Below are 26529 nucleotides of genomic sequence, written 5' to 3'. Positions count from 1 at the left end.
TCACTAGATTGAAACCATTAGAACTTCAAGGTAGACTTCAGTAAATACTGACAAGGGGGCAATACCCATTAAATCACTATACTGGAGCCATTAGAACTTCATGATATATCTCAGTAAGTACTTATAAGGGGGAGCAGTAACCCAGTTTACACCAGAGCTGGACCCATTAGGACCTCATGATAAACCTCAGTAAATACTTACAAGGGGGAGCAGTAACCCAGTTTACACCAGAGCTGGACCCATTAGGACCTCATGATAAACCTCAGTAAATACTTACAAGGGGGAGCAGTAACCCAGTTAACTCCGGGGCTGGACCCATTTGGACTACTTTGTTGACTAGTGTGACTGCTGTGTCCATTTAACATCAGCAGTGAGTTCGTTGTATTAACAGATATCAATCCTGGACCAAACAGACCTAAAAATAAAAAAAAAAAAACAATTTTAAGTTATAGTTAGGTGTACATTTGACATACAATACACTGTTGATTTTTTGTCCATATTCTAAGCTATTTGTGGAGTGCAGTTGTCTTTAACATTTAATTTTCTGTGTTTCCTTTCAATTGCTCTGTTTGTTGCTCCTGCATCAGTTCCATTTCCTTTGCCTTTACTCTATGCATTTCAAGATTTTACCATCTTTTAGCAATTTCAGCTTAAAAATATTTTGAACTTCCACTTCTAGGTGAACAAGTTATTTACTGGTGGAATTGGTGGGATATTGTAAAGAAAGAACATACCTAGTGCTGAGAGACCAAGTCCATTATTAGGTGACAGGTTAGGGACATTAGAGCAGGACGGAGGAAAATTCTTATCATCTTTCTTCAGGCCAAGCATGGTAACTCTGGCTAGATACATGTTTGGTGCATTCCTCTCAATACTCTTAACAATCACAGACTGAAATATGAACAAATTACCTTAATACCAATTAGAGGATGTATAAATTTACAAGTTAAGATTTTTTTTTTTTGGAGGGGGAGGGGGCGTGGGGTTAGCAATCAGTTTCTACACATTTCTAAAAGATAAAGGAGAATATGCAAGAAACTGGTCTTGAATAATTCAATAGTGATTCTATTTGTTAAGGTAAAAATACAAAAAAAAATTTTACATAATAGCAATAGCAAGGTTGTAACTATGTAAAGATTTATCCAAAATGATTTTTAGGACTGAAGTGTACTTGACAGCATACAAACTAAAGAGAAGATGATGAGTTGGATAATTACCTTGCTTGGTTGTTTTGGTTTGGGTTTCACACTGATAAAAACATCTAACTGTTCCATCAATTGAGTTATCTTCCCTAAAATATTTTTTAAAAACTTCGTATAAATTTTTTCATATATTTAAAATGTGTTATTTCTTATCCTTTAAATAATCTTTATTTAAATTCTTAATTTATCTTAATCACCACACAATCCCTTTAAGAATTAAAGTGTGTTGGGAAGTGTAGTATAAAAAATACATGAAAGTTAAAAATAGTTATATTTCATGCACTTTATTTCTAAGACAAAATGAATCTCCAATTTTGAAATTCTTTATAAATAGTGCAATATAAGTGGATTTTGGATATGTATCAGAATCAATTCTTACCCTGCTCAATTTCTATTTCATCTTTAACATCAAACATCAAGACCAAAGGGAGACAACCCTGAAATGCAAAACATAAAAACAAAATCATTTCCAAATTCTACTAGCCAGAAGATCAGTAATGTTGATACAGAACTTATTTTCTGAAGGGCATTTTTATGAATTTAAGAAGAAGGCCTAATAAAGTAGTTCCCTTTTACAGTAGAATACTTACAATTAAATGTTGTCTTGCAAGGAACACACTCTCTATACTACCAGTAACGTAGACTGTGCCTTTCCTGGGAGGGGTTACAGTGTTGGGGTCAGGGAAATGGATACTGGCCCCTGTTTGTTGCATGATCTGTTTGATATTAATGCCTCCTCGTCCTATAATAAACAGATGGTGCTGTGGTGCAATTTCTAACTGCATGCTCACTGGCAACGCCACCTGAAAGATTAATATTTGAATATCTTAAATATTCTCTGCATAATTTTGCCTATATCAGTCTCAAATTCCTTTGATTTTTATTCCCCATTCATGCAGTTGAGATAGTTGTGACAAAATTTGGGTGGACGGAATTATGAACTGACAAGGTGATTCTGATATTCCACCCACTCATGAAGGGTATAAAATATCTACCTTTTCCTAAGTTCTTAAACTTAAGAACATACTTTGTACTAGTCTAATTTGCTGACCTGGATTTTTTATGTGTTAGCTCACACAAGCAATCACCTGTAGATATTAAAGCATGTCACACCACTTGGACGCACCATCTTAACTCAAAATTAACCAGTCATAACTCAATATCGGATATGCAATGTGACTTCAGGTTTTACTTGTTCATGCTCTGAACTTCAATCGTCTGAATATAGCTGAAATATTGCTGCTTGGACGTTAAACCCCAACAAACAAAACAAACAAACTGAACTTCAAAATTCTACATACAAAATAAACCAAACATCTTTTCAAGCCCTCAGAAAAAAAAAATTCTGGAGTACTGTTTGGATAGAATGATAAATGAATGGCATCTCATGATACCTTAAATGATGCCCTGACGTGTTGCACAAATTTTCTGGAGGTAAAACAACTCAAAATGGCTGTAACTTTTAGTAAATAGTCCAATTTAATTGAAATTTGAAACTGATCTGTCTTTATATATTAGTCAATACTTGTACAAACTTTCAAAAAAAATCCTTCAATATCTTCTAAAGTTATCATCTAGAAACTGTTTGGGAATGGATAGACTGACACCAAACTTTTTGGAGGGCATTACATTATTTCTATTTTGTACCTGTCGGCCTCATACATGTACAATAATAAATAAAAAGAAAAAACATCAAACCATTGAACATAAATGTGCAAAAAATCCTGCTTTCAAATGCACATATACTTCATAACAGATGTTTCCTCAAACAATTAACTAACAATGTCTATCAAACTAAGTACTTTATAATTAGGACAATAATAGTCAGAATGGCGGAAGAAGTCTTTAACATAATAATTTTAACATGGAGGCACTTCTGAAAATATGGAATACATCAATAAACAAATGCTCAATATCAAAGATTAGTGAGCGTAATTAAATCGTTATAAATATAAAGGCTTTGTAATATCTCTTGTATGTTTGAATTGGGTATAATTAAACACATGTTTCAGTTATAACTTGCTAAGGCTTTGTGGAGTTGCATTTGAACAATTTAACTTCATCATTTGTATGTCACACTTACATGCGACATGCGAAATACCTTAAAAGACATAGTTCTAGAGTAAGTACAGTACTGTCATCATTACCATATGTCAACACATTGTAGAAAGCCACCAAAATTTAAACAGTTGACATAATCTTAACAATCATAAAAGCCATGTAAATGTTATCAGTCATTACAAGGAAAGAAATATGAAAATTAGTCCAAGTGGTCAATCAGGCAAGTTTTGCCAAAACTGAACTCGTGTCGGTTTCACAAAAAGTCATAAGTGTGAAATTGATCATAAATTGTGACGTCACAATCTGACCTGGAGTGAAGTTATATGTTGAACAGTAAAGCAACATCCAAAATAAGGAAATAGGTGGCCAAGTTGGCACACTTTATTGGAATTTGACTTGTCAATCATGAAATCCAGTGATAGAGTGCTCATTTTGACCCCTGTATTAAGTACTTAGGATGACAATGCATTAATTCCAGATGTTCTATATGTCTGTCTGACAATCATTGTTAGGTAGGGAACAACCCCTAAAAGTACTGTAGAGTCTGTCTACCCAAAATGTTCCTGTAAGCCCTCCCTGAAGTTACAGTACAGTCTGTCTGATTACCTACCCAAAATTTCTAGTAAGTTACCCCTGAATCTGCCTGATTACCTATCCCATAAGATCCCATAAGTTACCCCTGAAGTTACTGCACAGTATATTTGATTACCTATCCAGAAGTTCCCATTAGTTAACCCTGAAGTTTAAGAAAGGTCTGCATGATTACCTACCCCAGAAGTTCCTGTTTGTTACTCCTGAAGTTACTGTAAAGTCTGCTTGATTACCTACCCAAGAAATTCCCATTAGTTACCCCTAAAGTTACTGCAAAGTTAGGCTAATTACCTACCCCAGAAGTTCATGTTATTAATCCCTGAAGTTACTGTTAGGTCTGCCTGATTGCCTAACCCAGAGGTTCATGTTATTAACCCCTGAAGTTTATGTTAGGTCTGCCTGATTACCTACCCAAGAAGTTCATGTTATTAACACTTGAAGTTACAATTAGGTTGGCCTGATTACCTACCCCTGAAGTTATTGTTAGGTCTACTTAATTACCTACCCCAGAAGTTCCTGTTAGTTGTTCCATCAACCTTAAAGTTCCTTCTTTCACAGACTTGGCATTACACACGGTACCCCTGACCACAACAGTAGTGGTGTATGCTCGGGGACGCTGACGGAACGTGATTGATATCGTGTACTGCTGCTGTAACTGTTGTACCAATGGCGAGGATGAGTCCGGAGGGATTCCAGTTACAGGGAGTTCAAACATAAATACTAACGGTAACAATTCCTGAAATGGAAGTAAACGTTTTTTGTGTTTCCGGGTAACAGTTTGTTAAATGTCAGCAAAATATGTGTTGGCCCCAGCGCCACAAAAGTAAAAAATACTTATGTCTGAGAATATTCTTAACTTCCATGGTAACTCCAATCAATGTCTTTCAAATCGATGACGTCACAACCAATAAGAATTTTCTCAGACTTAAGTAATTTATCAAGTTTTGTGGCTCTAGGGCCTGGTTCATGATGGGTTTTAATTCACAATGTTCACTCAACTAACTATATTTCTGACAGAAAATTTACATTTGATTTTGAATTCATTGTTGTGGTTTGAAAGTCCCACAAAATGTCGAAACTGGTACACAATGGAACTGGTACCCTATGAAACCAGTATCGAAAGAATAGTGGCACATTCACAATATTTTATTCTGGCTACAGATTTGTTCCTCTCATTTACTTAGAATTTCAAATAATGGAATCATTTGTATTATATTGCTCAGCATATAAATTTCCATCTAATTGTGGTGTAAAGTTGATGCATTTTTTTTGTTACTTAACATCTTTATGCAGATGAAACTTTTCTGTAAAATATCATTAATGATAAATCCATTGGCAGATCCAAAGAGAGAGGAGCAGTCTGGTCCCCTATTATGAAATTGAAAATTTTCAAAAATGGTTAAAAGATAGGATACTTCCTTTTCTTTACATACTTCATGCAAAAAAAATTGAGGCCTAAGGGTTAATGCCCTCCTAAAGTAAATCTTTATATCTGCCACTTTTCTACCTCATGTCAAAACCACTTTTAAGTAAGAGAGAGAAATAGGCATGTAGCAGATCACGAATTCCCCCAGCCTAAGCAAATAGCCATCTGTTAAACATTGCATAACTATTTTACCAGGCTTAAATAAATCATTTTATTGCCGTGTTTACCCACAAAAATAATGAGAGAGGAATTGACAGATTTATTTTATTCAAATGTAGGTGATAATGATCGGACTTTCACTCTACCGTAAAATAACTTATGAAGTATGAGTCAGTCAGTTGTTGTCTGTAGTCTGTGTTTGCTTACATTGCAACTCTGTATCATTCTTATATTACATGCTCCAAATCTTTTGGAGAAAAAAGCAACATATTGTTTAAAATGTGATACTGGCCATGACAAAAGAAAACCAGTAAAAAAGAAAGCAAACCCTGTTTTGAACACTGATGTTCTTCTTTGCACCAAGATCTCCCTAAATATGAGTAATCTCATTTAAGGAGGTAGACCTAGGGTAAGGGACATAACTTTAGAAATCAGTGATATGTTTGTATCATATTCAATTTCAACAAAGCCTATCAGGCTTTCATATGAAACGGAATGAAATCAGTCTAAGTTACTTTGATGCTTACATGAGATTGATGTAAAATGCTGAATACAAAGGTTTGAATGATTTGTAAGAGTTGTTTCCCTTACCATAGGTGTACCTCCTTAATGTTGTTTCCAAAGAAAACCAGAATGCAATGCTCACTAAATTGAATTATATATGATGACCAGTGTAAATACTTGATCCCTTTACCCTTTGAACTACATGTATGAATTTGAAAATTGACTGGTTCCTAGATATTCCTAAGAACAAGTATCTGCTGTTACTTCTACAAGTAAACTTCACCTAATTTGAGCCCTTGCAGTTTCTACTCCTATATCCAAACTTACCCTAATTTGAGCCCTTGCAGTTTCTACTCCTGCAGGTTGTCCAGCAATAGATACCTGTACATAATAAAAAATAGTTTTAATGAAAAGACCTGCAAATATACCAAGAAATTTCTCTTTGATTCCGAAAAAAAATTTCACTTTTTCTTTTAGGTCATACGGTGAAACTTGTCAAAACAGAACCCCTATGGTACTGAAAAATTTGTTCTGATTACACAGTTGTTCAGATTACACAGGTGTTCAGTTTACACAGGTTCAAACAGCATAGAACAAGGAATTGTTTGAAGTTGGAATTATTTTGAAATAACAAAATGACCCAAAAAATGATTTGAAAAACTTACCCTTGCTAAGGGGGGTTAGTCATGTCAACATGGCTAAGGGGTAAGATGAGTTGGATAACAAAAGGCATGGAAAACTTACTAACCCCCCATCGTCATGACAGCATGACTAACCTCCTTAGTAGGTGTAACTTTATAAATATTTTTTCACCTATTTTATTAAATCCAAAATAATTTCAAATTTAAATAATACCTAATTATAGATATTTAAAGAAAGAAATGCCATACAAGTATGGCTTTCACAAGTTTTCAGTTTCCTTTGGGATCATTTCAGACATGTTAAACTGTACAATAAAAAGACAGAAAAAATGGGGAAACTTTTTCCAATGACTGACCTTTTTCCCAAGTCCTATGTAATGGTCACAGGACAATGAATATTGTTGAATTTTCTTCTATCCTAAATATGAATATATGAACCTGGATTAAATGACAATCTCCTTTGATTCTAACATAGACTTGTATACCTGATTACTTTTTTCTTGCACATGATTGCCCCTGTTAGAGTCAGGAAAGTGGATGTGACAGCCCGTCTCTTGCATTACCCGTTTTATATTGTTACCTCCCTTGCCTATAACATGGGAGTGGTCTGTGTGGGATACATCCATCTTAAGTGTGACTCGGTTACTCTGAAAAAAAAAAAAGGATTAAACTGAATCTAGAATTAACCAAATGGGAAAAAGTGGTCTAGCTTTTGGTAATTCATCTAAAATGAAATGTTCTTACCAGTTCTCTGAAACTACAATGTAAATTAATATATGATATTTTCCATTGTAAACTTTTCAAGTCAACACATAATGTATTGTCTATATCATCAATAGGGTCATTTCAGCATTTAAAAGGCTGATCTTTTCCAAAAAAAAGTTCATTATTCTAATACTACCAGCATCATGACACTGGAGCCCAGGCTGTACCATGCATCTAAGATGTATTAAAATAAATTCTTTGGCCAATTAAGATGTCTCAAAAATGAGTAAGTTATGGTACAAATAAGTTGTTCCATGCTTTTCTTTGCAAAGTAATAATGTATACCATGACATTGTCTGTTAATGGTACCGGTACATAGTATAGTAACAGACCTTCAGATTTATCAACCAAGAAAATGACTCAAGAATCAAAGTGACGAGATTTTAAGTGAGTAGTTAATTTATTAATACTGAAAACTTTCTAAGAAACCAAAATATATTGACAGATATATGATCACTGACTGTAAATAACACTTAACTAAAGTCTTTAGCTCTACCTACTTTCCTATCCTCCAATGAACTACCTGTTTATTGTAGCATCACTATAGGGGGCAACTATTGGGGAAGACATGTGATATCCACATCATATGAAAAACATAAACTGATTAAAAAATTATTAGGATTGAAGTATAAAGACAAAAACAGAATACTGACTAGATGTACATACATGTCAAAAACATATAACCTTACATTTAACCTGATTCTTAGCATCTTCTGCATATAGTTTTTTTACAAGTCAATACACTGTTCTTGTCTATGTCTACATTAACATTTTTAAAAAATTGTCACACATTTCTCTAAAGTTTTTAAATGATAAGTTAAGATGTTGGAAGTTGCCTATTAGATCGCAGGTGACTTAGTACTTCAGTACTTTGACTATAACTTAAAAGTGCAGCATTTTTGACTTATTTTTTTTTTAAAACAACATAAAATATTCATTTGATTAACACAGATCCTGAAATTATCATAACAACATCTAATGTATTAACCAAAAAAAAAAAAAAAACATTTGTAGATCTATTTTAAAACAAAGAAATCATGACGAGTGGCCCTGTTGAGTTTACTAATGACAAGTGGCCCTGTTGAGTTTACTAAAAGTGCACAATTCAGTACAACAAACCCCCTCTTATTCCCAAGGAAAGGATTCAAGTGTTTTAATACTTGTTCAAAATTCTCAAGATTTTTTTTAGTATTTCTGGATCAATTATTTTGCTGATAACAGAAAAATTGATTTAAGATTTTAAATACGAGTACATCTCTTGAAAAATAGCAGAATAACTCCAACAGAATATTTCTGCTTCCAAGCAGGACTTCTTAATTGTTGAGCTATCAAGTGCAACCAAAATACCGAACAAATTTAAATCTAATCTTTATTTAATGTCTGCAAAAAAAAGCCCACAAAATCTTGATAAAATCAGACTCAAACCTATTCAACGTTAATCGTCCTTAACCAGAAAATGCACTGTTAATAGCATTTATAATTTCATGTTGTTGAGATTTTAATGATTCCGTTGATCATGTCACCACAGTACTTACACGCGGTCATAAAAATATAAACCCAAGGTCTTTATTCATTCTTATCAATAAATGTAACTAATTACAATCTATAGAATCTATTGAAGTTTTTACAGAGTTTTAAAGTGTAAATTTTAGATTTACACTATAAACCTAATCATCATAGTTTTGTTTAATTAGACCACTCCAAAATAAAATTGTTAGTCAACACTGAAAGCATGAAACAAGCTAACCAATTTCAATCCCAATACCAAACTTGCAAAGGATGGAATTTATGTATTGACCACATGGAACATTTTTGCACAATTATACAGAGTAGACTTAATATTGAATATCCATTAGCTTATTGACCCCAATTGGTTGATTCTCTGAAAAATCAAGTATTTTTATTTTCAGTCTTCTCCCGAATAATATATTGGGAAAAGCAAGGAACAACTTAAAAACTAACTTTTGGCTGTAAGCTGGATGGCTGATGGTATAAAATCTTTTTTTTTTTTCGGTTTTTTTTTTTTTAGGGGGTCTTCTTAACTGCTCCATGAATATATTTCTTGACATCTTAGAAACAGGGTCTAGTCCAGTGTCATGATGTTGGTAGTAAAATACTGCCCAAGCTATTGGTGGTACCATTTAAGATAATGCCACCACTTAAGATCATGCCACCATTTAAGATAATGCCACCATTGAAGATAATACCATTTCTATTTTTTGTATTTTCTTCCAAATGGTCCAATAAACAGTTAATTAATTTGTTATGGCCTTACAAAGGAAGTTTTTACATTGTATAATTACCATTTACCATTTCAATTCTAATGTTGATGTTTTCCATTTTATTTTTGTATTTTTGTAAACAATTTTTCATTTGTTTTGTAGGGCACATTATGTAATATTAAAAACTACACATCAATATTCTAAACATATATGTCCATTTATTCAAATTCTTACTTACTTCAAATTTAAACAGGATATGAATTGATTTTCCTATAAAATTTCATGTAAATTGAGTCAATACCTTGTGACACAGAGGACTATCTTGTAAATTGATCAAAATATTGACAAAAACTGACAGTTTCTTCTCATGCTATAATCCCATATAATGTTCAAGCTGCAACAAGTCTGCTTTCATTGTAATATTTCATTTCCGACTTAGTAATATCCTATCTTTTTTATTAAAATTTATTCAAATTTTTTTTTTTAAATATAAATTCATTCATAAATTTCTCAGTTGTATTATTTTCATTAGGTAACATCCTTGACAACAAATATACATATTTCTCTTAATAATTTAGTCAAAAGAGAAAATGCATGCAGGTTATGCTATGGAGTGTTTACAACCATCCCCACAACCCCATGCAAAATGAAATGATACATGAGAAACCCTCCCATTTAATACTGAACAGTTAAGGAGAAATTGTACTTACATGGTAACAAGGCCAAATAGACCAAAGGAGGACCAGTCCGAGGTATCAACAGACAGAAAGACAGTGTGATCAATCAATGTTCCCCAAAATTTTGTTAAAAAGGATATAGGTATAAATGATATGAATAAACTCTCAACTCTTAATACAGGTATCAACCATCACTGGAAATTTGTGGTGGATTTTACAAGTTAGTATTAGATTAAATTGTAAAAGTACTAAATACATGTACAATGTACATTTAATTCGGTATCAATTATGTTTGTTTGTTGGGGTTTAACGTCCGAGCAGCAATATTTCAGCTATATTCAGACAATGAACATGAAATTGATGACAAAATGAACATGAAATGATGATGAAATGAGAAAGAAATGGGACACAAGGACAATGGGATCGACAAATTTTGATTGCCACTGGAAATAGGGAGAGGTGGGTAGGGTCGGGCAATTAAGCCTCCTGTGGCGGAGCCCTATGGTTTCTACTCCGGGAAAATACCACAGTAGGGTTCTTTAACGTGTGAGGGAAGTGGCATCTTTCCCAACACGGTGCACTATGGTTTGCGGTCGGGTTTTCTGTATTATAGCCTGACAACCCCAGCATGTAACACGCCAGGGGTACCCAATTCAACCACCTGGGGCACACATCCCAGTTGCTCTGTGGGCAGAGCGTCCCCAGCCCCCGGCTAAGGTTCTGAGCACTATTTAGTCGCCTTTTACGACAAGCTTAGCGCTGCTGCAGGCCTATTCTTTTAACACCCGGACCTGCAAGGGATAACGGCATCAATTACAAAAATGTACAATGGAAAAGTCTTCACAATTAACTTTTTCAGACAGAAGCCATTCGGACTTCAAAAGTTAAAAAAATTGGCAGTCCAAATGATTTTTCAGTGGCCTGAAAAAAAAATTGAAATTATATGAAAATGTTTTTTTTAAAGCCCTAAATCATTTGAATCTATGTCTATTAATAAGAATACCCTGTTGTAATGAAATCACATAACAACAAATGCTCATTCGATTCAGACTATTTAGATATGTCTAAGAACCCAAAAATAAACAGAACACTACAACATCCCAAAATTTTTGGAAGTCTGTCAGGCTTCCTAAGAACATAACTATAGGGGCCAGAGGCAGATTCAAAGACTGTTGGTACATGAAGGTTGAAATGCAAAAAAATGTTTAAAAGTTGAAAGGACAGCACCTTGAATTTGACCTTAGTCTGTCATTGGTGGAAACCATGGAAACCATAATTTTGGACTAGTGCACCAACACAGACCAACATGTTTGTTGGATGAAATGAAAGACAATAAAAGAATATGATGGGAGCACACCTCTCTGGTCAGCCAGAGGCTCCCTCATTTCATGAACTAGTTTTCATCCTTCAAGATTCAGTTGCTTTAACAGTGGTTACATAAAATAAGGCTGTCACAATTAAGACAACACCATGTAATTTACAGAAAACTTAATCTTTCATCAATAATGATGTTTTTATAAAATTTTAGAGTAATCTATTAAAATTGGTTACAATGTTTATCAAAAAGTAAACAATTCTCAGAAGTGATTCTTATCACCAAGAACCAGGGAGTCAGATGTGTGGTAAGATGACTCAGCAATTACTGCCAAATCCATTTTATATTTAGATCACAATGTCAAGGTCACCATGCTGGTAGCTAATGCAGTCACATTATGATACTGACTCAGTACTCAAGATTTTTAGATACAAGTCGTCATAAGAAATAGGCTACATAAACATTCGTCAATATGCAAAATATAAATCAAGTTACAATTTTTCATGTCAAGAAACCACCAATTAACCAAGATTTTGATGCCATGCCTCTGCAGTGAAAATATTGAACAGTAAAATCTAAATTCTAATAAAGTGGAATTCAACAAGTAAGTAAATCATACAACTAGAAAAAAGCAAGGATTTGAATGAGGAATAGGTTACATCCATGTTCCAAGGGTACAGTAAAACCTAAAAAACAAACTAAACTACCTAAAATAATAGAAACTAAAAGAATAAACAAACAATCCACAATTTACCAAAAGCAGGGAGTTCTGACGATATGCAACAGTAGAGTATGAGTGCCAACATTTTTTTTTATGATTGTGTGACTCTTACAGAGACTACAGGAGTAGAAGTGTACTTACTTTAGTGTCCAAAATGGACATGATGTGTTCTTTGGCAGATCTGACATCTTCAGGATAACCAACCACTTTAATGTGGGGATCTGAAATTTTTAAAAAAATCATTACATTTTGTAACAGATCAAAATGTCATAGACAACATTACTTTTATACTAAAATTGGCCTTAAGTAAGATGCAAGGTATATTGTCTCTTTGGGAATCCATTGTGGGGAATCAGATTCATGATTGCAAATTATCGGATACATGATCACAGATTTGTAATTACCTTATAGGTCATTAGTAGGCTTCTGTAGTTTACAATTCTAACATAATGAAAATAACAAAAAAAAATAAAGACATGCGATCTTATGGAGACTAACACTTGAGCCTTGTGGCAAAGGCTGTAACCACAAGAAAATTTTAACAGGTTTCGCAGAATAAACATGTTTAAAGTGGTCTTGCTAGAAGCAGAAACTGATCACCTTTTCAAAACATCTGAACTTAATTAAAAGTCCCATTTGCATTAGAGATGTTTCAAAATAATATGAACTAAGAATACATGTACTGTAAGCAAGCTCAAAAACAGAATACCCCTCCTACAAATGCAGTTGAACGTATTACTCATAAGTTCAACTTTCTCCCTTAGCAGTCTCCAGACAGTAACTATTTCTTCATGCACATCTACATATAATGCCAACAATCCTAAAACATTTCATCAAAGTCCCTTGAATAATTCAGGAGGAGTTGCAATAATGAGGATGTATCATGTAAAACCCTTAAGTCAGATTATCTCCCTTTGGAGTCATCTGACCGATACTATATTCCCTCATGCACATCTGCACATTTGCAAAAGTGTACAAGGATTCACTTTACCACTGGCAATTGATTTATTACTTTGGAGGTTCTAATACTTTTCAGCACACATTTTTATGATTTTTCAAAATTACTATCAATTAATGGACTTCTGAATTCAACAATTTAGCAAGTGGATAAAAAAAATACATTGATATAAGACTACAGTGAGAGTACATCACTGAAATAATGATGTCTCTATAATGTCTACATCTATAATAGTAAGATATCTTGTATTTCTCTTCTTTTCTGGTTTTTTTTCGGACACAATTGTATTAGTTTCATGGTGAAGTATCTAATTTTGGGATTTGTTCCCAATGAGTGGCGAATTTATTTCTTTATAATTGAAACCCTGGTATATCTGTAGGTCAAAAATAAACCAATACAAAACACAACGATAATATCATGTCTACCATCGTGGTTTGTGTACCACTAGGTTCCCTTTGATCATTGCAAAAACCAGGCAACATTATTGGTACTTGTTAGCAGTTACCCACTGTGTAAATCTAATATCATTTGTCAATTTAGTGAAGAATTTTCATCTCCACATCTCACCAATGACTCCAGTGTAAAACAAATATTTACCATAATCTCCCTCTGCTACAGTACTGCTTGGGAGGTTTTTACTCTTTCCACTTATAGTGTATTTCAACAGTGAGCACCCAGACTTTCCCAAATTTTCATTAAAATTCCCAACTTTTATAACTCAATTATTAATTATCTTCCTTCATGTCTTCTTCTGGTAGTTCAGAAGTATATGGACATACATACAGACATACAGACAGACAGAAAGTTGCATGAACACAATGATTCATATAAACTTCCTCAATTTTTGTCTGCAGGAGATAAAAATTATTTATTCTTTGTCAGTTTTTTTTTCCTGGGGGAGTGGGGGGTGTAAAGTATATAGTCACTCATGTTTTACGAAGAATTAACATGCCTTCTCAAAGTTAAAAGTGGTAAAAGTAAAATCCACAGAAACCATAGTGTAAATTTGACTTACAATACAAACTGAAGCAGTCTTTGTGTGTGGTAGTAGTCAATGGAAGTTAGGTAGATAACATAAGAGGCCCCCAGTCGGAAGCTATCAAATCTTGACAAATAGCCCCTTGTCAATTACTTAGCTGAATGATGGCTATATGATGACAAATTCTTTATCTTTTAATATTGAAAGGTCTTTTAAATCATACCCTACTGATAAATAATTTCATCTGTTAACACATTATAAAAGGTATTAACTTTTTCAATAATTTTTGATAGATGAATCACTTTCTCTGTAATTATAGGGAATTTTACAGTAATGTACAATTTACAAGTTATATTCACAGAGTGCCAATTTTGCATACTGTGAAAGTACTTTAATTCGTGGATACCAATATTCATGGATCAGGGAAGAAACATAAGTTTGTAATTTTTTAATTTGTGATTTGAAGTTTTCAGAATACACATCAACAGGAATCTCCTATTCGTTGGGAACAATATTTCGTTGTTTGGCCTTCCCTCCTTTTTCAGCTGATACAGCTGGGATTGCAAAAGGTATAATCAACTTTTTGTAAGAAATTTCTCCTATTTTTTGGGGAGGGGGTGTTTTTTGAAAGAATACCAAATTCTAAGTTAGAAACAAGAAAACAAATTCCTGCAGCAAATATGTTCTGAATATTGACCTTGTTGTGGTCAACTTTACAATAAAGTTGTAAATAAGATCTGGAAGTACATATGGAAGGATTATGAGGTCAAAACATGTATTCTACATTTTTTTTACCCTTTTTTGATAAACTGATTGCTATTTTCTATTAATGTCACTAATTAGTTAGGGGACACACATGCACACCAAGATGCACCAACACAGACACAATTTTAATGAATGAAATATTCCAAAAATGGACCCACACTGAGGCAAGGACAAATAACAATTATAATTTTAACATAATAAACTTGTACAAATAAATCTATTTAAGAACATCTCAATAAAATTTGTTCTTAAATTGGATCATAAATGAGATACCACTGAATTGTTTACAGATACATGTACATGTAGGTATTTATGAATGAAGACTAACTTGCCCATATTTGAAGTTTGCTTTTCAAACTTAACAAATCCCTTTAAAACTTCAAGCTTTCTACTTGCTATGGAGAAGTGGGGCATAATAATAAACTTTCCCACACTAAAATTACACTTGCCCAAGGTGACAGGAAATCCTAAAACACTGTCCAACAATATACTCAGTCAGGTTGCTCCTTTCAAACAAAACTACTGAACAGAAGAAAACTCAAATCATAGACCTTGGTCAAACAAATTGAACAAACCATAGTCTATTAAGTGAAAGGTAAAGTCTGTTGATGGAGCAAGGTGAAGTATTAACAGTTTCAAGGATATGTTTGATAAAATTTCCTCACAGTTTCATGACTTGTTCCGATAAGTTAATATTCTATCATAGAATATTAACTTAATGGAACAAATCATTGACCTTTCACTTAATAACTGTAGCATGTGAATTTTTTCTGACATGGCCTTCACCTTCCAATTACCATTTGACACAACCTTTACCTTGCTCCATCAACAGACCTGACCTTTCACTTAATAACTGTAGTATGTGATTTTTTCTGATATGGCCTTGACCTTTCATTTACTATTTGACACAACATTCACCTTACTCTGTTAGCAGACTTGACCTTACACTTACTACATCAGTAAATAATCTTTTCTGATATGGCCTTGACCTTCCATTTACCATCTGATGCAACCTTCACCTTGCTCTATCAACAAACTTGACCTTACACTTAGTCTATGATGAGATGGTTTTTTACTAAACTGCTCAATGACTTCTATGTTAACTTTTATTGATACATAATAAGATAAAATAAAACAGTAGTTGATTTGATATAAACCTGTTTTATATTACATATAAATAACAGAAAATCGTAAGTTTTATCTACCTAACAACAGACATGGGTAATGACAGATACATATATTCAGTGGCAGATCCAGGGTTGTTTCAGGAGTTAGGTTCCCACCACTTGTTGAAAAATTCTGTCAACTTCTTGCAAAATTCAGGAAAAAATGATGAAATAGTAGTTACTTAGACTTGCTACAAGTCTGTCTGTAATATATATATCATTTGATTAAATATCATTACTATCAAATATTCATTCACTATCAACTTCAGTACTCTCTATACTTCAGCTTGATAGTAAATAAATATTTGGTTTTAATCAATTGATATATACATTACAGAGAGACTTGTAGCAAGTCTAGTAGTTACTCTAAGGTTTGAGTAATTCTAACCCATACTTACTGAGAAAAAAACTGAAAAAAAAATCTTAACTTTATAAGTATATTAAAAATTCAGAAGTAAATTTACAGTGAAATAAGACTAATAATGGTAAGATTTGAATAGGGAAAAGAATTATGAAAATAAAAGAAATCAGGTCTGCTTTAACCAAGTTTAATATACAGTGTTAAAAATTCAAACATTGTGACACTCCAAAATTTCTGTAATTCTCTGAGAACCTTATACAATACACTGCTCAAGGTCTACCAACTAATTTCATTATAAAAACTACCTTTAATGATATACTGAAAGGACCTTCTCAGACACCCAGGGATCAATGTCATACATTCAATTAAAACCAATCACAGGCTGCATACATGGCAAGAATTTTAATTTTGTATCAAATGAACATGTATATTTAAGACTTTAAAAATACTATGTACTTTTTGCAGCACTGACAATATTGACTCTGTAAATTCAGGAAATATTGGGCAAAAATTTGCAATTTTAACCTAAAATGATACTCAAATTTTCCTCATATCAACAAAAAAAATGTGCAAAGCAATTCTAATTATTGTGGCTACAACCCAGACAGATTTTTTAGAATTATTACAACAACAAAACAATCTATAAATTCATTGTATTAAATAGGATCCCAATACATCACAAATATTTCAAGTGAGTTTCATATCTCCACAAATAAGATGTCAAAATTAGTTTAGCTCTTTTAAGTACCATTCTGTGTAAGAAAAAACAATAATGCTGTGAATATCTTACAAAAAACACTGGATTAATTCATTAGGGGCCATACCCCAACTCCTATCCCCCCATCAAGTTCAGTCTGCTTTTGCTGGCTTCAAATGGGATGGTGAAATTACTTACGGGAAGGTGACTTATTTTCATCACTTACATAAGGGTGTGAGGTTTAAAAAAATCTTTCCCAAAAATCAACATAATTTTACTTTAAGGCTTTTGTTTAAGGCAGTGTAGGCCTGATATTTTCATTGAAAAATTCTTACGTAACCACTGAAGAAGTGGTACTAATTAAGGACTTCAAACAAGGTAAAGTGTCCTTTTATCTTCTCTCTAATCATCCCAGAACAGGTATGGATTACTTTAACATGTTGATAATCCAAATAATGGCCTTTTCTATAAAGCTGTATGTGATGCTGAACTACGGCCTAGTACAAAGACAATAGCTGAAAATATTTTTGTCTTCCAGATTTTAAACCTCAATATTCAATGAAAAACATGAACAACACTATAGGTATTAGGCTCCTTTTAAAATAGCAAAGGCCTGAAACGATCAATAAAAATATTATTTGAATTTAACGACGAAAAAATGCAATAATGATGATGTGTGAATTACGTTAAAACTGAATATCATATTTAACTTAAAATACAATTACTTTCTATAATGGTATCTTCAAATCTATTGAAAGAGTTTGAACAGTTTGTAAAGAGTTTATCTATAATATAAAACCTGTCTACAACTGTAGGTACTACAAAGGAATAATTATATGAATTATGTAGTTGCTTGAAAATGTTCATGGTTTCTGTCAAGTGAATATATTCACTGTTATCCATTATGTAGTGTTAAAAATCAATTTTGTCAGAAATACTGTTAGTACTTTTGTGTCAAACAGCAATAATAAAAAAAAATTGCTACACCATGAAAGCTAATACCTCTTCAAATCGTTGTAGAATGAGTGGTCTAGGGATGGACTAGAGCAATATTTGTCCATAATTGACCAAAAAATATGGTGTTTTTTTTATGGGTTTTTTTTTTAGACCTACATGTACATGAAAAACCTATACAAGTACTTCCTTTTTTTTTCAACCATTGTGATTCACAGAGGAGATCATAAAGGTTCCCCTGTATGGAAGTCTATTTCTGTCATCGTGATAAATAAAAGTCGCCAAAGATTATCTCGAAAAGTCGTGATAATTGGGATATTTTGTCGACATAAATAACAAGTAGTGTCAGCTACAAAATTTTTGCATTGTGATAAATCATGTTGACTTTTTTGTGAAATAACTTGAATTGTTGATATATAATTTCGATGAACGCAAAATTTCGCAATAATTTATCGTTACTTACCCCGAAAAACTAGCTTTTGTCGAGATATTAAGTCAATAAGTCAAGTTAATTCACGAAAAAGTCAACATGATATATCGCAATTCACATGTTTTGTTGTTGACACTAGTTAGCATTTTCACAACTTTAAATTCTCAGATTGCGATAGTTTATGTCGACAGATATATCTTAACTTTTACGATCAGTTGAGTTAATATATCACGATTTGTCATGATAATTAGCACATAAAGTCATCGTATTATAAAGCTGTCATAATTTATCGTGAAAATATTTTATGTCAAAGGCACAAGTTGTCGTCGGTTCCCTTAAAGTCGCGATAATTCATGTAATTATATCGAACGGTCGACATAATTATCTTACTAACTATTGCGAAAAATTATCGTGACTTTTTGAGATAAAATTGTCATTTATGTCGACAAAATACCCAAATTGTCACAACTTTTGGAGATAATTTTTTGCAACTTTTATTTATCACGATGACAGAAACAGACTTCCATACACCTGGCTGTGAGTGTCAATATAATATTTCAAACCACTACTGAAATTGTAAACCTTTAATTTGAAGATTTTTCACACATTACCAATAACAAAAAGGTCTAAAAGGAGACATTTCAAATTACCTGCCAAATCTTGAATAAATCTATCAACAACACTATTTATGAAAATGTTTTTTGATATTAGAAAATATGAACACAATTGATTTGGGTCAAGACGACACACAATGGGTCACCAGAGCCTAATTTACAGTAAATAAGTCAAATTTGATTGAAAATTTAAAAGGACTGCAAGGTTCCTTCTCATACAGTTTGTATTTATTACTGGTGATAAGTTATTTTCCAGATGATAGAATCTCCATGTGAAATTTGAACTTTCTTTTGACCAGGTTCTGAAAGAAATACATTGTAATTGATCTAGATGACAGTCTATATTTAGCTCAGCTGAGAGTCATAACAAGAACAAGTATGGTGTTTATGTCAGAGAGACAAAAACCCCATCAGGATGTCAGCCCAAGGCCACCCACCAGTCTTCAATGAAAAACGAGGAAATCCTCATACCACAAGGCAGGTCATAGCTGGCCCCATACCATCTGACATTATGTTCTTATAATATACAATGTACAGTACTAAGATTCAATGTATTTTTCACCAAAGGGACTGGTCTGGTTATTTGGAAGACTTTAGATACATGTGTGTTATATGCCATGAAAAGGTAACCAGGATTTGAACAATATACAAACAGAACATAATCCAAGGATAACAACTAGACAAGGAAAACAGACACAACAAAAACATGAAATAATCAAAATAATTTAAACATAGAAATAAGAGAAAACATCCTGGACTCCAATTAAAACTGTGGACCTGGTGTCTGCCAAACCCTACAACTGCAGGAGGTTGATACATGTATATTTTATTTGCAATTACAAATTTGAAGCCCAAACCCATTAAGTCCATACCAGCAAAAGGTTAAATTCTTAAAAGCAACCTACCTTGGCAATTTTCAGGAGGGGGGATATTTAGGGGGAAGGGCTGCAATCTCCCTATAACTGGCAAAGCCAATGAGTTACCAGAACATAATCCAAACACAAGCATTTTCATATAGTAAAGAAAATATTCAAGAATTGCTCACACAAATTTGAGTGATGCCTTTTCTCAAGCTAGCTCTCCTTGCTATTTCAAATTCTAGATCCTCCCCTGGAAGTGGTGATATTCAAAATTGAAAACTTAGGCATGTTAGTGGAAAACTTTAATTACCAAGATATGAATATTTTAAATACATGTACATGACCATAAAATTATGTAATTATGTAATTAAAACAGTTATAATTCATGCAGTCTGCACCATAAATTTCTTCAGCTACTAGCCCTAACAGTCAACATCAGTAATTTTTCTTAAGAATGCAACTAATTTTTTTTAGATTTTTCACTTTTACTGGTCTCAGGCTTCAGGCTAGTGGCTAAAATCATAGACTGTTCATGTATGCATGTAGTGATCAAGTTATTTAACTGCAATAGCACTAAGACAAATTCTAAAATTTGTAAAACAAAAATCTGATATCTAAAAGTACACAGAATGACTCAATACTTGAGAAAGTCTCAGGAAACATGAATCAAAAGAGTAAAGTAATTTCCAATGAGAAACAACACACCTGAGAACAGTTAAATGATATGACTGATATTGAATCTTACAGTAGATAAACTCTTTTCAAGTTTTTATAGAAGTTAAATTAACCATTATAATTTGATATACTGATGAGAAAAACAGTTACCATTACCTCAGGTTAATAAATTGGAAAAAATAAAAAAACAGTTACCATTACCTCAGGTTAATAAATTGGAAAAATAATCTGACTCAATAGAAACTTTCTGCCTCATTTCACCAAACCCAGAGAAGCTAAAATTCCTGTATGCTAATTATGCTGTAATTTCATGATGAGAACATGTGATACAGTGTCAAGAAAAAACCAGTTGTTTCTATCAGAAAACCTTGGTATGAATCAGAATCAAGTGTCAGGCAAACCATTGCTTCGATAGTGGTAGGTAAACCATGGCATCAACAGTGGCAGGCAAACTATTGTTTCAACAATGGTTGGCAAACCATCACTCTTACAGCATCAAGCAAATGGTATTGATTAAACATTGACAGGCAACCACCTTTGACACTGGCAGCAAAAATATTAATACAAAACAGCATTGACAGCCATAGTCGATCCAGAAATTTAAATCTACTTCAACAGTGGCAAAGGAGTGGGCAATAATACACAAGGAGCACAAATCACTCACAGCTTCCAGGCAAATCTTACAAGTGTAATAATAGACATATATACAGAGCATCCCTTAAGTAAAATTTGAACCTGTGGCATTGACTTACAATAATGATAAATCAATGGGGAGGTAGGTTTCCCCATGGTATAAATGGGGAGGTAGGTTTCCCCATGGTATAAATGTGTTCTTAGTCAACAGAAGGATGTATATTGTTACAATGAATGATCACAAGGGTGTTATTGACAGGCAGACAGAGAAAGCACAGATTACATCTTTACATAATACTCATAAACATTATTGGCGAGGGGATACAAACCCTAAAACAAGCATTCAACATGATTTAGGTGATTATTGTTGAAAAATGACAGAAATAATCTGACTCTAGAAATAAATTTGAAAGAATACCAAACAATCTCTGACTTAGCCAATAAATATGCATCAAGCTCACAACTAGGCTCTTGCCAAGAGAATATCTTGGTTATGTCAGTTATAATGGTTCTGTAAATAATGAAGATATTCCATTCACAAATACACCAACTTATTCTATAAGCGTCTGATGTACCGGGTACTCCTATCAGCCGGTAGATGTTAGATGTTCTGCCTTCCGTTAGTTATCAAAAGTGAAAGGTTGGTATACAAAAAAAGTGATAAAAACGCAGCACAAGATAAGATGTGTATTTGTGTTATAACCCAATTACATTAAGTACTTTCTTCTATCATGCATTTAAAAATGGAAATCTACAGTAACCTAAAATCTTTTTTTCAGATGCAGTATCTAAATTTAATGTTTACTACATGCAAAATACTCAAAGACAATGGCATAAAACAAGAAGATGTTATACCTAGAAACAAATAAGTGAAAATCTTCTCAAAATTACAAAACAAAAAGAACAGTATATATAGGACAAAACAACCAAAAACTACACACAAATATGAACAGCACAAACCATGCAAAAAAAAGACAGGAGCAAAGGTGGGTCCGGTTCTTTAAACAGTGAGAGGTTTCTGTTTCTTGCATAACATCACACATGCTGAACTTTTGGTAAGGTCATCATATTCAAATAGAACATTTAATATTGGTCAGTCATAACATGGAGACAACCATTGGAATTTTTTGAGATGTCAACTTTAAATCATGGGCAACGTAGTCCTCCACCTTACTTTAATTATCATTTTGGGCATCATCCTTCATAATCATCACAAAAACAGTCATTATGGTTTGATAAAAAATTATGTACATTGTGTCTCCTAGTTTATATACAATCAATCAATGTCTTAGTGATCACCTATACTGTAACAATTTATTATGATTAAATTATTCCTATGTAGTGCATACTACATGTATGTACAACAATAAATTTGTAAGTGACCACTCACTAGTGATACCCTCACTTTCACTCTCAAGGTTAACAGGAAGTACATGTAAATGTTATATAAGAACAAAAACGCATTCCACAATACAGTATACCTATATGAAGATTTGCATTATAAAATATCAACAGCCAGAAAAAAAAAATATGTTACAGAGTGACAGAATGACGGACATGTGCACGCGTAAAAAAGTATACCTCTCTCCTACAGAGCAGGAGTAAAATTAACCTGTATTAAAAGAACACCTGTCTTATGTGACCTTGATTTTGTTCTTCATGGAAGGTCAATTAAGACAAGTTTGAATGTACACCAATTTTTTCTTACATAACAACATGCAAGTTTCAGGGTAATGTATTGTAAGCGACAAAAATATCACAATATTTGGCACCTAAGGAATCACAAACTCAGAAATGAAGTTTTAACAAACAGCTGTATGAAATCACATGAGGACAGACATTGCTCTAAAGATTTATAAAATTCCTAACAGCATTTTTATTTTATTGTACAACTTGTGGACAGACAAACAGAATTATACCATAATATGCTTCTCAAATAAGGGCAAATATAAATATCTGTAATAGACATGAAGCACTGGAAGAAGTAAACCTTAACAGCCTCACTATCATTTCTTCATAATTATGATGAAAACTTACCCTTTTTTGATTTGGCACCAATTTTTAACTTTGAAGGCCATGTGATTCTCGTGTTAGATTCTTCCATAATCTGAAACAAATGTAAAATCACTATCAATAATACATATCAGCACAATAGCAACTTTAAAAAAAAAAATACATTGATATAGAATAGATTCAAGCTCTTAAGTGGCAGTGTGTTGTAAAAAATTAATGCATGTATCAAGTTTCACAATGAAATTATAAACTGAAGTACAAGTGAGTGATTGTTTCATTTAATTTTGCAGGTCCAATCACTGATGAGCTGGGCATGGAGACAGGGATGAAGATGAGAAAAATATATATGCAGCTCCTATATGCAATGTTAAACAAGTTATCTCTATCAGAAAAAGGAAGACAACTCTCTTCCCAAAATTAGGTCTCACTAACCACTTCCGGGTCAAATGGCCACCCCCCTATGTAGTACCAAAAACACACTGAACCTAAACATATGCATTGTAAGTGCATTATTTGTGTGTATTCTGATTAAACGTAGTCAACATATTTGTAACTTACAACAAAAGCGTATGAATATTGTTTACATGTGTGAGTAATATGCCTCCATGCTGTCAGCAGAACAGGTAAAAATGTGGATTTTCAGTATTATTTATTCAAATAAATTTTGTGAAGAATTTCTACTATCATCGTACCATTAGCATACTGATTTTGGAAGCCTTATTTTCCAAGCTTCGCAACGGTATGCAGCTTTAAGATGTCATTTGTCCTGGGAATTCACAGTGAGACTTTGAAAATTACTTTTTTAACATGTAAAGTAATGGAAACGTTAGAAGTGGTTAGTGAGACATAAACTGTCAAAAAGGGGAGACAACTCATATCAATATTTCAATATGATCTTACTAACCACCAGGGTCAAACAACCATCCCCCTATGTAGTACCAAAAACACATCACACCTAGATCTATGCATTATAAGTGCATTATTTGTGTGTATTCTGATTAAACGTAGTCAACATATTTGTAACTTACAACAAAAGCGTATGAATATTGTTTACATGTGTGAGTAATATGCCTCCATGCTGTCAGTTAGCAGAACAGGTAAAAATGTGGATTTTCAGTATTATTTATTCAAATAAATTTTGTGAAGAATTTCTACTATCATTGTACCATTAGCATAATAATTTTGAAAGCCTTATTTTCCAAGCTAAGCAATGGTATGCAACTTTAAGATGTCATTTGTCCTGGGAATTCACAGTGAAACTTTGAAAATAAATTTGTTAACATGTAAAGTAATGGAAATGTTAGGAGTAGTTAGTGGGAATTATACATGTAGTAAATTGTTTTTAAGAAGACAGCCAAATTGTATGCTGTTCTTATTAATTAACCATACAGGGATGAGGTACAAGAAACAACAGGGAAGTGACACAGAATATTTTTAATCACATTCATATATTGAAAAATTGCAAATAGTTTACTTGTTGAACCAATTAAGTAATTTATTGAAATATGATATATATCACACAGTTCAACTAATAAAATCTATATTGGATTTACCATTTTTAACAATTAGACTGACAAAGTAAAAATTCTGTCGGCTATCTGTTTATAAGATACATGTAGTACTTGTTTATTTTTCTTTTCTCTATGTATGCCAATTGTCTCCTGTTTTCATGTTTTGGCCATGTCTATGTATGCCAACTGTCTCCTGTTTTCATGTTTTGGCCATGTCTATGTATGCCAATTGTCTCCTGTTTTCATGTTTTAGCCATGTCTTTGGATTCTGATGTCTCTGAACTCTTGTTTCCATGCCTTGCTATTTTTTGCAGATATTTCATAACATCCACTGGTTAAGTTAATGAATGTATCAAGTTAAACAGCTGGTCAGATAATGAGGGTGAAAAAAAGATAAAACAATTGTAATGAAGTAACAAATGCTTCAGATATATAGATATATATACCCTAACTGACATCTTATGATAATTCTTTTATCATAATAAAAAGCAGAGATTGGGATTAGAGGGGGCCATGGGCCATTTGTCAAACTGCTCCTGAAAATGTCCAATTTAAATCAAAATTTTTTACAAAGACGGAAAAAAGGGCTAACTGAAATTCTGAACACCCTTAAAAATGACCCACTCTCAAAATTTTAATCCTAATCACTGAATAAGGAAAACAACACGCTATAATTACAGTCTTCTGAGGGATGTCAAATTAGACAGGTGATTTACATACATAAGTTTACAGGTCATACTGAAGAGAGATCTTGTTAAGACAGTTACATGTAATTACTGTATGCTGGTAGTCATTGTGAAATCTTCAGGTAAGGAGTAAAAAAAAATAAAAAAAATTATTCAAACACTTAACAGATTCAAAACAATCATTTAGAGGCTTCATTCCTTGTACATGGTAGAACCTCTTGGCGATGGATTTGGCTTCCTCTTTAGTTTTGGTTTAGAGTTCTTCTTGTAAGCAACTAATTTTTTTGGTTTTAGACCTTCCCATATTTTTAATTCTAATAAGAGGTTATACCTTGAAACACACATACAGCATATCAAAATTTACAATATGATTGGTTATTTTTGTTATTAATGACCAGTGGTTTAATGTCACTGCTGGTGGAGCAAAGGTCCCCAAAAGGTATTCACAAACAAGTAGTCAGACTTGACTGACCCTGAAATATATCAGATTTTATATATTGTCTTTGTCAAAATTTGTAGTATTATTACAAATTTCAAAATACCTAAAACACTTAAATTTCCCAAAACATCCACTTTTTTTGTGTTATGAAATTCTGTATTTTCGAGTACTAAGCTATTTGATACTGTGTTAAATAAATATTTATTTAGTACCAAGAGTGCTGTGCAGTGACTGTTAGCACTGTACAATTTCAGATTTATGAGGGAAACTCTGAATAGGCATATAAAAATAACTTTTATTGCAAATTTATCCAAGTATCAAATTTGAGGGTTTGTGTTCGAAGTACTGAGTAGCACTTACAGACTTAATCTTCTAATTGTAAACATTTAGATTTATAAACACTTAACACAAATATACTTTTAAAAAGATTTGATCTGATTTATTACCGAGGAATGCCTACTGAAACGTTTATCAATGGTATATATTTATATAAAGTCTTTCAAT

The 26529-nt window shown here is 32.9% G+C and overlaps 1 protein-coding gene across 1 annotated transcript in view; it reads right to left on the bottom strand.

Annotated features, from left to right (window-relative positions):
• Positions 1 to 26529, bottom strand: part of LOC148620450 (protein bicaudal C homolog 1-A-like) — a 59950-nt gene that overhangs the window by 15151 nt on the left and 18270 nt on the right. Inside the window, exons 3-12 of the mRNA XM_088581347.1 lie at positions 23414 to 23483; positions 12426 to 12505; positions 7070 to 7231; positions 6271 to 6324; positions 4360 to 4590; positions 1793 to 2005; positions 1582 to 1639; positions 1218 to 1291; positions 735 to 891; positions 278 to 415 (exon numbers count right to left, since the gene is read on the bottom strand). Of these exons, the coding sequence (XP_088437473.1) occupies positions 278 to 415; positions 735 to 891; positions 1218 to 1291; positions 1582 to 1639; positions 1793 to 2005; positions 4360 to 4590; positions 6271 to 6324; positions 7070 to 7231; positions 12426 to 12505; positions 23414 to 23483 (1237 nt within the window). The remainder of the gene's footprint in view (positions 1 to 277; positions 416 to 734; positions 892 to 1217; positions 1292 to 1581; positions 1640 to 1792; positions 2006 to 4359; positions 4591 to 6270; positions 6325 to 7069; positions 7232 to 12425; positions 12506 to 23413; positions 23484 to 26529) is intronic.

This window comes from Perna viridis, chromosome 4 (assembly GCF_037379345.1).
Source record: "Perna viridis isolate PV_CMFRI_1.1 ecotype Kerala chromosome 4, ASM3737934v1, whole genome shotgun sequence".
NCBI classification, from domain to species: domain Eukaryota; kingdom Metazoa; phylum Mollusca; class Bivalvia; order Mytilida; family Mytilidae; genus Perna; species Perna viridis.
The sequence above is the reverse complement of the archived record's forward strand: the minus strand, read 5'-3'. Positions and strand labels throughout refer to the sequence as shown.